Source organism: Myxine glutinosa, chromosome 1 (genome assembly GCF_964187855.1).
Source record: "Myxine glutinosa chromosome 1, kmMyxGlut1.1, whole genome shotgun sequence".
Classification (NCBI taxonomy): Eukaryota; Metazoa; Chordata; class Myxini; order Myxiniformes; family Myxinidae; genus Myxine; species Myxine glutinosa.
In genome coordinates, this window is record NC_136261.1 from 191,496,264 (window position 1) to 191,512,263 (window position 16,000).

At 48.6% G+C, this 16,000-nt stretch overlaps 1 protein-coding gene across 7 annotated transcripts in view; it reads left to right on the forward strand.

The window, feature by feature from the left end:
* Nucleotides 1-8,824: 8,824 nt before the first annotated feature.
* DNPEP (aspartyl aminopeptidase) overlaps nt 8,825-16,000 on the forward strand; it is a 126,221-nt gene continuing 119,045 nt past the window's right edge. The window contains exon 1 of one of the 7 annotated variants that reach the window (XM_068124281.2): nt 8,825-9,100. In XM_068124281.2, coding sequence (XP_067980382.2) covers nt 9,014-9,100 — 87 coding nt within the window. In that variant the 5' untranslated portion in view covers nt 8,825-9,013. Of the gene's footprint in view, nt 9,101-9,494; nt 9,792-16,000 lie in introns of those variants that run through there. The other 6 variants (XM_068124306.2, XM_068124290.2, XM_068124298.2 and 3 more) reach the window with 6 other exon arrangements.

The window sequence follows — 16,000 nt, forward strand, 5'->3', positions numbered from 1 at the left end:
GTCCAGGCCGAAACCTTCAGCTCGCTCGCTTGTTCGCTGAGCGGCTCGTTGAGCAGCTTGCCAAGCGGCTTGCTGAAAGGTTCCATCCTGGCGAGGTTAGTCTGTACGCTTCTGGCAGCGGACGAGTTTACCCACCTCCTCGCCAGTTTCCTGGCCCTCACGCAGCCCACCTTCTCAGCGGTGGCCGTCAAACACGGGGTGGAGCACCATATCCCCATGGTCGACCCACCGGTCTACGCCCGGGCGCACCGCCTTGACCCCACGAAGCTCGCCGTGGCGAAAGCGGAGTTCGCCACGCTGGAACGGCTGGGTATCGAACGGCGCTCCAACAGCGCTTGGGCCTCTCCACTGCACATTGTGCCGAAGCCTGGCGGCGGATGGTGGCCGTGCGGTGACTACCGCCGGCTCAATGATGCCACAACCCCCGACCGTTACCCGGTCCCCCATATCCAAGACTTTTCAGCCCGGTTGGCAAACACGACCGTGTTCTCCAAGGTGGACCTCATCCGGGGCTACCACCAGGTCCCCGTACACCCGGACGATGTCCCAAAGACGGCCGTCATCATCCTGTTCGGCCTCTTTGAGTTCCTGCGGATGCCTTTTGGGTTGAAGAATGCGGCCCAGGCATTCCAGCGGCTCATGGACAGCGTCTTGCGCGACTTACCTTTCATCTATGTCTACCTGGATGACATCCTAGTCGCGAGCGCGTCCCGGGAGGAGCACCTGCTCCACCTCCGCACGCTTTTCGAACGCCTGGGCCAGCATGGCCTGATCATCAACCCCGCAAAGTGCCGTTTCGGCGTCACCGCCATCGACTTATTGGGGCACCGCATCACCAGGCACGGGGCCATCCCTTTATCGGCCAAGGTGGAGGCGGTCAGGGGTTTCCCGCGCCCCCGCACGAACAAGGGGCTCCAGGAATTCCTGGGCATGGTAAATGTTTACCACCGCTTCATGCCCCACGTCGCCCAGCTCCTCCGCCCCCTGCACGAGGCCCTCCGGGGCAAGCCGGGCAAAGGTGACATCGCCTGGTTGGAGCCGATGGCCGCGGCGTTTGTGGGTGCAAAGCTGGCCCTGGCCAACGCCACCATGCTGGCGCACCTGGCGCCCGATGCACCGATCGCCCTCACCACTGATGCGTCGGACGACGCGGTGGGTGCGGTGCACGAGCAGTGGGTGCGTGGTGCTTGGCAGCCGCTGGCGTTTTTTAGCCGGCAGCTTCGCCCGCACGAATGCCGCTACAGCACTTTCGACTGCGAGCTGCTCAGACTCCACCTGGCGGTCCGACACTTCTGCCATCTGCTAGAGGGCCGCCCGTTCATGGCTTTCGTTGAACACAAGCCCCTTGTGTTCGCGATGGCCAAGGTCGCCGAGCCATGGTCGGCCCGGCAGCAACGTCACCTCTCTGCCGTGTCCGAGTACACGACGGACATCCGTCACGTCGCGGGTAAAGACAACCCGGTGGCGGATTGCCTTTCCCGGTCCGTCGCGCACGCGGTCCACCTCGGGATCGACTATGCCCGGATGGCAGAGGACCAGACCGCCGACCCCGGCCTTGCCTTGCGTCCAGGCCTTGCGTCCAGGCCAGGACGTCCAGGCATTGCGGACCGCCGTCACGGGCCTCCACGTCACCGAGGTGCCTTTCGACGTCGCGGGCGCGGCCCTCCTGTGCGACTTCTCCCTTGACCGGCCTCGCCCCATCGTGCCCGCTGGCTGGCAGCGCCCGGTTTTCAATGCCATCCACGGCCTGTCCCACCCGGGCACGAAGGCCTCCCAGAAGCTCGTCGCGGCGAAGTTCGTCTGGCATGGCCTCAGGAAGGATGTCCGCGACTGGGCCAGGACGTGCCTCGTGTGCCAGTGCGCAAAGGTCCACCGCCACACCCAGGCCCCGTTGGCCCCGTTTACGGTGCCTGAGCGTCGGTTCGACCACGTCCATGTCGACTTGGTGGGACCTCTGCCCCCCTCGCGGGGGTTCACCCACCTCCTCACCATGGTGGACCGCACCACACGGTGGCCGGAGGCCGTGCCATTGGCGGTGACGTCTGCGGCTGATGTGGCGCAAGCCTTCATCGCCACTTGGGTTGCCGGGTTCGGTGCGCCCTCGGACATCTCGTCCGACCGCGGCCCCCAGTTCACCTCGGAGCTCTGGGGTGCGGTGGCGCAAGGGCTCGGTGTCAAACTGCACCGCACCACGGCCTACCACCCCTAGGCCAACGGCCTGTGCGAGCGCTTTTGTCGCTTGATGAAGCCCGCGCTCCGGGCCAGCCTCCGCGACGGAAGCTGGACTGACAGGCTCTCCTGGGTCCTGCTGGACCTCAGGACGGCACCCAAGGACGACCTGCGTGCGTCCTCGGCGGAGCTGGTCTTCGGACAACCGCTGCGGGTACTGGGCGAATTTATCCCCGACTCCACGGCTCCTTGGTCCGCGGCGCAACAGTGCTCCACCCTGCAGGAGACCGCCCGGAGGTTCGCCCCGGTGCCGACGGCACACCACGGTTGCCCGTCCTCCCACGTCGCCCCGCAGCTTCGCATGGCGGAGTACGTTTTCGTCCGGCACGACGCCCACCTGGCACCGCTGCGGCCCCCGTACGACGGGCCCTTCTGCGTGCTGGAGACCGGGGACAAGCATTTCACCGTGGACATCGGCGGTGCCCCGGATCGTATCTCCGTGGACCGCCTCAAGCCAGCCCACCTCGATCTGGACCACCCCCCGCAAGCAGCTCTGCCTCCGCGTCGAGGCCGCCCCCCGGTGGTCTGACCCCCGGCACCCCCCAGCCCCGCCGTCCCTCTACCCCCCAGCGCTGCATGCATCGCCAGTGGGCGTTTCGGCCGGGTCATCCGGCTTCCCCGCAAGCTCACCCTTCAGGTGCGCGGGAATTCTGGGGGGGGCGCATGTGGCGGGCACAAGGGTCAATAATTCCGCGCACCAGTGGGTGGCGCGAGCGTCCAGGCGGGGAACTGAAATACATGCCCCGCCTTTCGGCCGATCGGCCACGCCCGGGGGCAAGGCGTGGCCTCGCGACATATATGCGGGCTCTAAGCTCGAGCCCGCCCAATGCTGATATGCGAGCTCTTAATAAAGACTCTTGTTTGTATCCACGCGTTGTGGCCTACCTCTCTGGCAATCGAGTCGTGTGTGCACAGCACCACAAGGCAAACATAATACAGGGTGGCCTGCAAAAAGTTGGCCCCGGGAAAAGTTTAACAACTTTAATATTATAGAATGAAACTTAACAAAATTTGCAGATCATATCAGTCGGTCAAAGTCAAGATATCACTGAATGTTTCAGTCGTCTACAAAGATTTTTTACAATGAAATTGCTGATGACGTCGATGTTTGATGAAGTGCTCCAAATGGGCACCATTCCTCGGCGTGGGTCCATGATTTTAGGTTCTAGTGAAGGGAAGGGGGGGGAGGGAGGGGGGGGGGGGGGGAAAAATGACATTGTAGTACATGGGCTTATGTTGGGAAACCAAAGTTTGTGGACCGTTTTGCTAGATTCTTGGCAACTAGGCTTAAATCACTCTAAATAGCATATAAAATAAAAAAATTGCTGTTGCCAAATTTTCACGACATCTTCATGGCGGCCATCTTGGATTTCAAGATGGCCACCATTTAGGACCTATTTTGCCTTATATCTCACTTATTAATCAAGGTATCAGCACAAGAATAGTGTCCTTACCCACATTTTCGGGGTCAAGGAAGACAATGGTGATAATCAAATTTCAGCTGGATGGCCAACATCTTTATAATTTCAAGATGGCCGCCATTTTTAATCAAAGTATGAGCAAACATAGCCTAGTGTCTTAGTCTGAGACAATTGATGAAGACTAGTTGTGGTGGCTAGCAACCATCATAGACTTAAGCCTTTTCTGAAAGCAATGCTACAGTTTGTTAATCAGTTTGTTTCATCAAACAACTCCTATCAAAAATCCAAACGACGGGCTCTCTACTGATCAAACACAATGTCATTCCCAATAGGCTGGGCATCAGTGTTGCAGCATTTCTCCAAATTAGCATCACAGTTACACAATTCGGTACAGACTACATTCCTAGCTTTGCATGAACACCTGCGTGAACACAATTTGCTAGGACTCTTTGCAGCTCGTCCACAGCCACAGCGAACAAGTTGGAGAATTGAGGCTGGAGCAATTGCAACCTGCGTCAGGACTGGTCTCAATTCGCCTCCAACAGTTTCTCATCCCAAGGTGTTTGGGTCGATCACAGTTGGATTTAGAGTTAGATCTTGTGCCCACGTGTGTGCTTGCAAATGAGCACGCTGGACATGCTCTTTCCAGGCACCAGCAGTTGGTGTTAGTTTCTCGACTCCTTGATCAGCCTTCAGCAGGCGGAATAGGTGCCATCGTAGTTCAGCAGCACTTCTTATTGTGACACCTTTCGGACAGAAGAGGCGACAGAAATACTCTTCACATCCTTCTAGGACAGCATCAGATGGTTTATCACCCTCTCCAAGCTGAGCAATTGCTGACACTACTGTTTGACTACTTTCAGTGAATGCCTTGAAGCAAGTTGTTTTACTCTTTGCCTGAATGTGGCCAGTGGTGTCACAGCCGGTGAGAGCATGCCAATTAACAAGTGCTTTTGCCCTCTGAGCACCAAGCTGTTCATAGATTGGCCTTAGTAAGATTTTCCGACGGTTTTTTCCAGTGCCCATGATAACTGCAGCATCACTTCCTAGGTCATCACTTCGACGTAGAGCAAGTAACAACACATCTGTGTCTGGGGAATAGATACTCACAATGAATCCTGTTTTCACAAGTTGCACTGCATGCAAAATCATGAGTGTGTCAGCTTCCTCCTGGCTACTGACCTCTTTAGCAATTTCACATTCAAAATTGCTCTGGACACTTCTCCTTGTCACCGTTACAATCTGCATGGAGGATCTACTGTTGATCAATCTATTTGCCAGGAAGAGTGTCAGTGAATCCTTTGTGACATTACTAGCAAGGAATGACTTGGTGTCCTTGATTTTGGTTTGCTCATCAACAATATAGTTTTTCACTGCCTTGGTCTTGCCTCTACGACGTTCCCTTGTTCCTTCCTTCAATGATGCATCAATTGTGTAATTGTCAAACACAACCCGAAGCTGCTCATAAGCACGTCCTCTGCATTCGGCTAGCTGTACATACGCTGTGCCTAGCTCCTTGCAGTTCTGAAATTTCTTGACACTCATTAATTCTTGCAATAGCGCCATTCCATCAACAATTAAGCATGTCCTGGGTCTTTCTTGCACATTCTCAGGGTGTTCTACAAGTTCTTCAGCATGGTCACTTGAGTTTGTGTCATCACTGGATTTCACAAGACCCTCCAGGAGTGATATGATCTTGCTCTTGTCGGTGGTGGGGTGGACCATTCCATTTGGCTGGAGAAGAGTTCTATTGGTATTGGACAGTTCATGTGCCCCTACCACTTCCTCTAGATCCACTGCTTCCCTCGATGACCTTGCAATGACTAGTAGTCGAGCAAACAGGGATGTCGTCACTTTCAGTGCCACTACCTCACTACCAGTTTTCACCAACAGGTCTTTGCCAACCGAATTCCAAGATGGCAATTTCAATTTGGTCATTGTCGACCACAGGTTTTGGTTTCCCTTTATTCTCTTTTCTACAAATGCACTGTAAGCCTCCTGTCCGAATTTCTCTGCATTAGGAATTCCTTCCTCCACAGCTTTAGGAATCACCTCAATTGCAGCATCTATTGCTGTCCTTCTTGCCTTTTTGCCATGAATGACAGAAGGTTTTTGGCCTTGACCATCGGTAATATCACAACAAATGTTCTCACGGATCTTCTGTAACAGCCTGCCCCTGGTGATGCTGTGATTCTGAATACCATAGTCCCGCATCATGTTACTGTAGACCTCATCAGCCTCAGGTGTTGAGACAAACTGTCCATCATCGATGCAATCCTGTAATTCAGCAAAGAACTCAATTTCAGCTGATACAAATCTCTCTCTCTGTCCTAAGTCCCCATCACCACTTTGGTCACCTGCACAATTTTTGCGCTGTGGCATTTGCACGTAGCGACTCCAGTTGGAGGTCAAACAGCTCTTATGGTAGGTTATGTCCCTTGCAAGAAAATCTCCCTCAACGAGAAAGTCCGCAAGGTTGAGTTTCCAGACACTGTTGTCACTGTTTTCCACAATCTGTTTAACTGACCTACCAATATCTTTGCTTCTACACTCACAGCGTATCTCTTCTGTCCCGGTCTTTTTGTCCTGTTTCACAGTCTGACAGAAAAAGCACATATTCCGGCAGAATGATGGTACTGTCGACCGTGTCTGCCTTTCTGCTGGTGCTGAACAGGAGGCTTCCTCTGGAATAGGAGTTGTTGATGGTCTTCCTCGTTTCTTACCTCCGGTCAGAACACGAGTGTCCATTTGACTTGTGGCTTGTTCATATCGTCCTTTATCACGTTCAATATGCTGTATATGTGTCAGCATACCGTAACAGCTCCGATGCCATAATGCTTTTCTTGACATCAGATCACCAGCGGATAAGCCTTGCAGTCTTTGATTTATGGCCACATATGTCGGATTCCTGTACGTATCTCGTTTGGTGAGATTTCGCAAAAATGTCTCATATGTATCTGCCTGTGGTGTGCTTAAAGGCTCAAGCACTTTCCTTTTTATGTATTTCTTCCCTTGGCATAGCAAACAAAGACTGAAGTCAATGGGCTTCGTTTTAGCAGCAGGTTCCTCTGGCGTGGTCATGATGCCGGCAGTCGTTCTTCCTCCACAGTTATCCAAGAATGCAACTTCTCAAGGTCGTCTGCTGCACATCTGAAAAGAATAAAGATTGTTAAAAAGTCATCCAACACAGTTTCAGGAATAATATTTGACTAAAACTAGATGTACGGTAGCTTGATTCTTTAGATAATATTTGGGTGTGGATCTGGCAGAAGTACTCCCCTATCCACCCCCTCCCAATCCAATCCTAACCATTATCTAAAAATGTAAGTACCTGTGAGTAAAAGTAAATAGATTCAATACCAGGACATTTATATTTAAACCTGATATACATGAAAACCTTTTAAAGTATGGCTTTGACCTGGAGTTTGGGCAAAACTAGATTTAAAAATGGTGGCCATCTTGAAATTATAATGATGTTGGCCATCCAGCTGAAATTTGATTATTACCATTGTCTTCCTTGACCCCGAAAATGTGGGTAAGGACACTATTCTTGTGCTGATACCTTGATTAATAAGTGAGATATAAGGCAAAATAGGTCCGAAATGGTGGCCATCTTGAAATCCAAGATGGCCGCCATGAAGATGTCGTGAAAATTTGGCAACAGCAATTTTTTTATTTTATATGCTATTTAGAGTGATTTAAGCCTAGTTGCCAAGAATCTAGCAAAACGGTCCACAAATATACATAAGCCCATGTACTATTGTATCGAAAATGTAATTTCGCCGAGCAGAGCGAGGAGAACATTATTTTTTTGTGCTGTTTCTCTATATGTCATCCGATTAACTTGAAATTTGTATAGGATTTTCATGTCAGCTGACTGAATTCAACCACCAACAATTTTTGAGCTCAACATAGGCCAAAAGGTCAACATAGGCTAAAAGGTCAACATTGGCCAAAAGGTCAACATAGGCCAAAAGGTCAACATAGGCCAAAAGGTCAACATAGGCTAAAAGGTCAACATTGGCCAAAAGGCCAAAATGTCAACATCGGCCAAAAGATCAACATCGGCCAAAAGATCAACATCGGCCAAAAGGTCAACATCGGCCAAAAGGCCAACATCAGCCAAAAGGTCAACATCGGCCAAAAGGCCAACATCAGCCAAAAGGTCAACATTGGCCAAAAGGTCAACATCGGCCAAAAGGCCAACATCGGCCAAAAGGCCAACATTGGCCAAAAGGTCAACATAGGCCAAAAGGTCAACATAGGCTAAAAGGTCAACATAGGCCAAAAGGTCAACATCGGCCAAAAGGCCAACATCGACCAAAAGCCCAACATTGGCCAAAAGGCCAACATCGTCCAAAAGGCCAACATTGGCAAAAAGGCCAACATCGGCCAAAAGGCCATTTGTCCAAAAGGCCAACATTGGCCAAAAGGTCAACATCGGCCAAAAGGTCAACATCGGCCAAAAGGCCAACATTGGCCCAAAGGTCAATATCGGCCAAACGGTCAACATCGGCCAAAAGGCCAACATCGGGTAAAAGGTCAACATCGGGTAAAAGGTCAACATCGGCCAAAAGGCTAACATTGGCCAAAAGGTCAACATCGGCCAAAAGGCCAACATTGGCCCAAAGGTCAACATCAGCCAAAAGGTCAACATCGGCCAAAAGGCCAACATTGGCCCAAAGGTCAACATGGGCCAAATGGTCAACATCGGCCAAAAGGCTAACATTGGCGAAAAGGCCAGAAGGTCAACATCGGGCAAAAGGTCAGCATCAGCCAAAAGGTCAACATAGGCCAAAAGGTCAACAGCATAGGCCAAATTTCTAAAATTGTCAATTTTCATCCGATTAACTTAAACTTTAAAGAAGATTTGTATATCAGGTCACTGAATTCTACCACCAACTATTTTTGAGGTCAAAAGGATGCTCTACTCCTACTGAGTGACATTCTACTTGTCTTTTGCCAAGTGTCTCTCTCTCTATGAGTGATTTTTCATTTTAATTATTGTCTCATCATAAAAATCCAATTGAATGAAAAGCAGGCAAATTGCATTAGTTCATTTGACACAATTCAAGTACCAATCCTCGGTTCATATTGGTACCGTACCTTAGTTAATAAAGTAACCAGTCATGAATATCCACAAATTTAATTTCATCTCTGTTTACTTTTCTATTATAAAGGTAAGCTGTAGGTGGTTACGCTCCTCCAAGGAAGAAAGTCAAAAAGACGAATATGGAGCAAGTCTCTGACGTGTTGGCTGCATGATCTGGCAACTCAACCTGGTCATAGACAGTATGGAGGTCCTGGAAGAGAGGTATCAAGCGGTGGAGGAAAGATCGACAAAATAAGTAACCAACAGATGAATGAAAACATCAACAGACGGTAAACGTCTGTCCATCTTCGGTGACAACAAAATACGAACATTTAGACGAACGGAAAGTTTTTCACAGGTAGGTCACGTGATTCATCAATATGTGTGAGCCGACTGCCTTCTCTCGGTTAGACGTTAACCTCACTGGACGTCCTGTCTAGGCTGTCTGCCAGCATAAGTTGGTGGACGGTGAAGCTCCTATTGTGTCCTTCGAGAAGAGTGAGCGAGTTATCGCCGGAATCCTGAACAAATTACAAATTCCTGACATTACAAGTACTTTGTCCAACGTCAGGCCTGGCCAGCGGATTCGTGAAAGACTTGGGCCAAACATCCCCCCAGCCACCCCACAAGAACTTGGGAATAATTGTGGCCATTGAAGAAGAAGACAAAGGGAAAGCTTTTATTTCCATTTTCTCTCTCTCTCTGGAGGTGACGTAATGCGGTAATAAGCCGGCCATGGCGACATAGTTCGTGGCAGTGACAGTCGTACAGTACGGAGGAAGTTTAATTTTCTTTTTCGTTTCATGGTTTGCATTGGCTTTGTTTTCTGACAGTCCTTTAAGTGTCAGAAATATTTGAGCACACGCGAGTTTTTCATTCGAAAACGTTAATATGTCGAAGGAAGGAATGTTTGAGGGAATAAACTTATAAAGAGGAAGTGGGTGGAGACGTGTTTAAAAGGTGTGCGCAGCTTTAATCCCCTGCTTTGGTTATTGCGTTTTTATTGTGTTAATTCAGTCCCATTGACGTGAGATTATCCGAAGATGCAGGTTAGTGCGCTTGGTGTGTATATATATATATATATATATATATAGATATGATATATATATGCAATTCAACTCCTTGTTCACTGTTGTCACTTTCACTCACTCTGTAAAAAGTATAGCAACTGCAGGAATCAGTGTCAGCAACCCCACTGCTAATCAAGGCATCAGCCAACCCTACTCATTGGCTTTACAAGTACAAGTATTGCTAGGCCACCCCTTGTGGAAAGGAATATATCCATTGATGCGTTCTGTGCTCCTGATCTGTTGAGAGATGTCTATTTTTTTTTAATAGGAAAAAAGTTTTTGTTTCCTTTAAACAAACATTATAACATGTACCTTGGCACCCCGGCCAAAGTGCAGGTGATACAGGTGATACAACTAGCACCACATTTATGTATACTAGTACACCCACTCCCTATGGGAGCGACAGGAAGGGTAATGTTATTAACCTCTGGGGGAGGGAGGGTATATAGATTACTGTAGATCTAGGCTCTGGTCCGTTAGTTTGTGGTGGTCGTGATAAGCGTGGAATGCCTCAAGGACGTCGGGATTCCACCAGGATATTACCACAAATGAACTACAACTGGAGGCAATCCGGGGTTTGGCGATGATCCTAAAAAGAGACCTTGGAGCAAAACTCTGACAAAGTTGAACATCTTAGTCCATGAACCGTGATCCCTTAGGCCCCAGTCACACCGGGCCTGCGACCAAAAAATGTTGGAATCGCGGGCAAATCATAGAAAGAGCGCGCGACTAGTCGCAGAGGTCGTGGGTGATCGCCAGAGCAAAATCAGTCGCAGCAAGGTCGATGGTCATGTTCAAAACTTCTGACCTGCGATTCCAAATCGTAAGAGGTCGCAGACAGGTCTTACATGGTCGTACCACCAGTCGCGCATGGACGCACCACCAGTTGTGCCTGATCGTGGGTCAAGTAGTCGCACGATTGGTCGTGCTACTGGTCCTGCCACCTGACGATTGGTGGTGCCACCTGTCGTACGACCTCACGATCGGTAGTGCGACCAGTCACGACCTGTCCCGACTGGTTGCACGACCTTACGATTGGTGGTACCACCAGTCTTTAGCTCGCAGCTCGCAGTCTTTAGCTCGCCAAGGCTGTGCGTGTTTACCTCAAACACTACTACAACGTCGGCAGTGTCCCATGGCAGGATAACATGATCTAGGAACTGTTGTGTGAATGTTGGAATTTTTTTTTTTTCTTGATATGTGTATCATATATTATATGCTATGTGTATGATCTATTTTTGCATATCTATTTTGCAATGAACTTGTACAATAAACATGCTATTTCATGGTATGTCAGGAGAAAAAGTAATAATTAGTTGTCTTTATTGTGTGTGTATGGTCTGAGTAATAAATGACTGGTTTATATTACAATGGAAAAAATTATTATTTTAAATACAAATTAAATCAATACATGTATACACAAACAAAATTCTTTGTCAAAGTAAAATCTTTAACACAATAAAGTAATGTGCAGAACTAAGCTGCCAGGCCACAGCTTCCTTCTTGAGAGGCATAGCGAATTATAGTTTCAGTTGAAAAGTTCGACGAAGTGTACTCCTTGAGCGGTAGGTGACTACTGATGCTGATGCACGATCGCGAGCCTTTAGATCTGATCGAGCGACCCATCTCACGACTGGCTGCGACTGGCTGTGATTGGCTGTGATCGATCGTGCGAGTGGTCGCAGGTCGCCACGATTGATCGTACGATCGGTCGCTGATCGCCACCACTAGTCGCACGATTACCTACAATTGATCTTGCGATCGATCTTCTCCAATCGTTGGTGATCGCACGACCACGCGTACCACCAATCATACGATGACCTACCACCAGTCTTAAGAGCAATCGCAGTATGCGATCGCAAATGGAGATCGTAGCAAACATTGCCGATTGGTCGTACCTCGGCCAAATTGCCACCAATCGCACGATCCAGAAAACGTACGATCCAGTGTGACCGAGGCCTTCCCGAAAGGAGGTGGGTACTTTGTGTCCTGGGAGGACTCCATTCCACCTGCTGAAACCTGCAAATGGAGATAATAACAAACGACACACACACACTGACTGACTGACATTTCTGTTATAGATTGTTTATATATGTTTCTGAGGCATATCTGGTCGGATTAAAAAAAAAAAAAATTTTTTTGAATGTTTGTCAGTTTGACTTGTAGTTTTTCACAAGGAGTTCAATCTGCCATTGCCTGGATCGTATCCTCGTGTTTGTCTAGCAATGTTGCGGAACATCTCAATGGAGGTCGAGCTGCCTGCAAAACTTTGCTGACGAGAGGCAAAGTCAGCAAAGGTTTCTAGGCAGCTAAACATGCATTGAGACTACTTTGTGCTAATTATGTGCTTCTTGCTGTTCTTGAAGAAATGTTTGCATAAGTATTCCCAACACTATATTTTCACCACATGCACATTGAGTGTTTCTCTTGTTACGTGTTCCTCCCCGACCCCCTGGTCATGATGTACCTCCGAGCCCCGAGAAGAGCCACGGCAGAAAAATATGTTATTCTGTGTCAGAAAATCAATAGTGAAACCACACCAATGATTATCAACAAACAAATATTGTATTAAAAATCACACAAGAATAACGGTACAACAAATAGCAATCAAAAGTACACTCACTACATCTTATGATGGTTCCATCAACTAGCATAGGATAACTCACGGTGTTCCCAGTGAGTGGAAAGACCTTCCCCAATGTCTCGATATTCCTGTCCTCAAGACGAAGTTGACTCCCGTGCGGATGGCAAGGGCAGTCGCACCACCGAAGCAGCTCTCAGGCGTAGGCGGTCGAAGCAACGCAAAAGTCACGTGGTCCAAAACAAAAGGCAAACTCGCGGCAGAATGGGAAATCCCAAAGGCGCCCTCCAGATGTGAACGGCCCCGGTTCAGTCGGCGAACCGCCACTTCAACTTCAAACTCAGCGTGGCGCACACACATCCCCGACAGACGACAGGATGGTGAAAAACTGACGCGTAGCCAAGACCTTTTGATGAGCAAAGCGCATGTGTCAAAATGGCCGACGGCTCTTACTTGAGTCGACACGACCCGGCGAGGATTCTTCAGAATCTCAACGCCCAAACCCGACCACACAGGTTTTTCAATCCCCAGCGATAACACCTATCGCAGGAACTCCTTTCAAGGAAACTCAAAGTTCACTCGCGACTTTCGTTCGACAACGCTCGCTACCAAGCTGGAAGCTACCCGCTTCTTGTCCGACTTCACTCGCCGCGCACCCGCCTTCTCTTCCACTTCTTCCTCCTTGTCGTCGTCCGGTTCCGGTTTAATTTAAAACAATAATTATTTTTACCTTTTGAAAACAGTTCATAAACAATATACCTTTGGAAGACAATAATAGTACATAGAATCAGAAATATTTCAAGTGGAGGAAAACCTCAACAACGGAAGTGACTAATCCGGAACACTTCCCCCCCTCAAGAAAGAAAGTTTGAACACAGCGAAAACTTTCTTTGCAGGCAAACTCTTTAAACAAACAAAAGTAAACTCACAACCCAAATCATCAATTCCCGTGAGCAACAATCTATACATATAAAACACATTTTGTGTGTGTGTGTGTGTGTGTGTGTGTGTGTGTGTGTGTGTATATGTAATGTTACCGATAGACTCCTAAACGGAGAGGCTCACGTACTTGATATTTGGCACAGACATGGCCATTGAGCCTGGGACGAACATGGCTGACCTAAAAATTTATTTCATAATATGCTTTTACCATATTTTTATCTCAGCGCGAAATATTATGACCGGAATCTGACCGGTCGCAGAGCAGCGCGCTGATTCGCTCAGAGCGATCACATGATGTTCCCTGCCGCCATTAACTCAGTTACGTGTTCGCACGTATTTCAGAGCGAAAAGCAATTGCCTTTTTTCACATTTAAGCGACGAACATTGCCATTCACACCACATAGGTTTTTTCCCTTTCATCTTTAGATTCATATTTTTTGCCATAACGTAGCGCATTATGGCTCTCTGGAGCTCGAGTTAGCCAATCACCTGGGAGCATGAGGCCACGTTGGCCACGCCCACGACAGGACGCAGAGTTGCAATCGATCGCTCAGAGCGATCACGTGATGTTCCTTGCCGCGTGACTATCTATATATATCACTCAGATCCCTCACAATCGACCACCACCACCTCCTCCTGCAATACTAAATATCACTCAGATCCCTCACAATCGACCACCACCCCCTCCTACAATACTAAATATCACCCAGATCCCTTGGAATCGACCACCACCTCCTCCTACAATACTAAATATCACCCAGATCCCTTGGAATCGACCACCACCTCCTCCTCCTGCAATACTAAATATCACCCAGATCCCTTGGAATCGACCACCACCCCCTCCTACAATACTAAATATCACCCAGATCCCTTGGAATCGACCACCACCTCCTCCTACAATACTATATATCACTCAGATCCCTTGGAATCGACCACCACCTCCTCCTGCAATACTAAATATCACCCAGATCCCTTGGAATCGACCACCACCCCCTCCTACAATACTATATATCACTCAGATCCCTTGGAATCGACCACCACCCCCTCCTACAATACTATATATCACTCAGATCCCTTGGAATCGACCACCACCTCCTCCTACAATACTAAATATCACCCAGATCCCTTGGAATCGACCACCACCCCCTCCTACAATACTATATATCACTCAGATCCCTTGGAGTCGACCACCACCTCCTCCTGCAATCTATATATATAAAACACAGTTTGTGTGTGTGTGTGTGTGTGTGTGTGTGTGTGTGTGTGTGTGTGTGTGTGTGTGTGTGTGTGTGTGTGTGTGTGTGTGTGTGTGTGTGTGTGTGTGTGTGTGTGTGTGTGTGTGTGTGTGTGTGTGTGTGTGTGTGTGTGTAATGTTACCGATAGACTCCTAAACGGAGAGGCTTACGTGCTTGATATTTGGCATAGACATGGCCATTGAGCCTGGGACGAACATGGCCGAACTCAAAATATTTGACGATCCATATTTTTTATTCATATTTACCTCAGCGCATTTCAGCGCACGGACTCGACGGAATCGGAGCAGGTGGGCGCTGATTCGCTCAGAGCGATCACGTGATGACGCTATGAACGCTATGACGCTATGAAAAAAAAAATCGCTATGATGCTATGAAACGCTATGAAACGCTATGAACGCGATGACGCTATGAACGCTATGAACGATATGACGCTATGAAAAAAAAAAATCGCTATGACGCGATGATGCTATGAACGCTATGAACGATATGACGCTATGACGCTATGACGCTATGAAGCTATGACCGCTATGAACGATATGACGCTATGAAAAAAAAAATCGCTATGACGCTATGAAACGCTATGAACGCTATGACGCTATGAACGATATGAACGCTATGACACTATGAACGCTATGACGCTATGACGCTATGAAAAAAAAAAAATCGCTATGACGCTATGAAACGCTATGAACGCTATGACGCTATGAACGCTATGACGCTATGACGCTATGAAAAAAAAAAATCGCTCGCTTTACCAAGGGGCTCGCTCTCCCCCCGTTCCCCTCCCCTCCCCTTCCCCCTCCTCTCCCCCGCCCGGCAATGACGGGTACTTCTGCTAGTACTCAATATTCCCCAAAAATAAAGCAACAAAACTTCGAACAACCCACAGAGATTTCCAGAAGTTAATTCACTCTGGACAATGCGTCAGCAACGACATTGTCCCTGCCCTTTACAATTACATGTTCAATTTCCCAGTTGGACTCCTGCAAAGCCAAACTCCATCTCATCACCCTCTGATTTTTTACTTTTAGTTTCTTTTGAATGAAGGTTAAGGGGTTGTGATCAAAAATCCAAAGTCAAGCAAATCTGCAGCACTTTTTCCGGGAGGCCGAGCTGAGAGCCAGGTTCCATGGTGGTTGGGTGGTGAGGCCTGGAAGTATTCACTACATGGACGCCTTTAGGAATGTGGAGTTCACGGTTAATCCGTGAAGGAAAGTTCACTACCTGGACGCCTTTAGGACCCCCCCCCCCCCCCCCCTGTAAATCATCAACCCCCTGTAAATTCCTAACCATAGTTCACGGTTAATCCATGTAGGAATCTTGGCTCGGCTGCTCCGCAGCATTCAGTGCTTCAACTCTAACGAACTTTCATAATAATCACAGTTGGACTGCTAGTCACTGTAGTCACA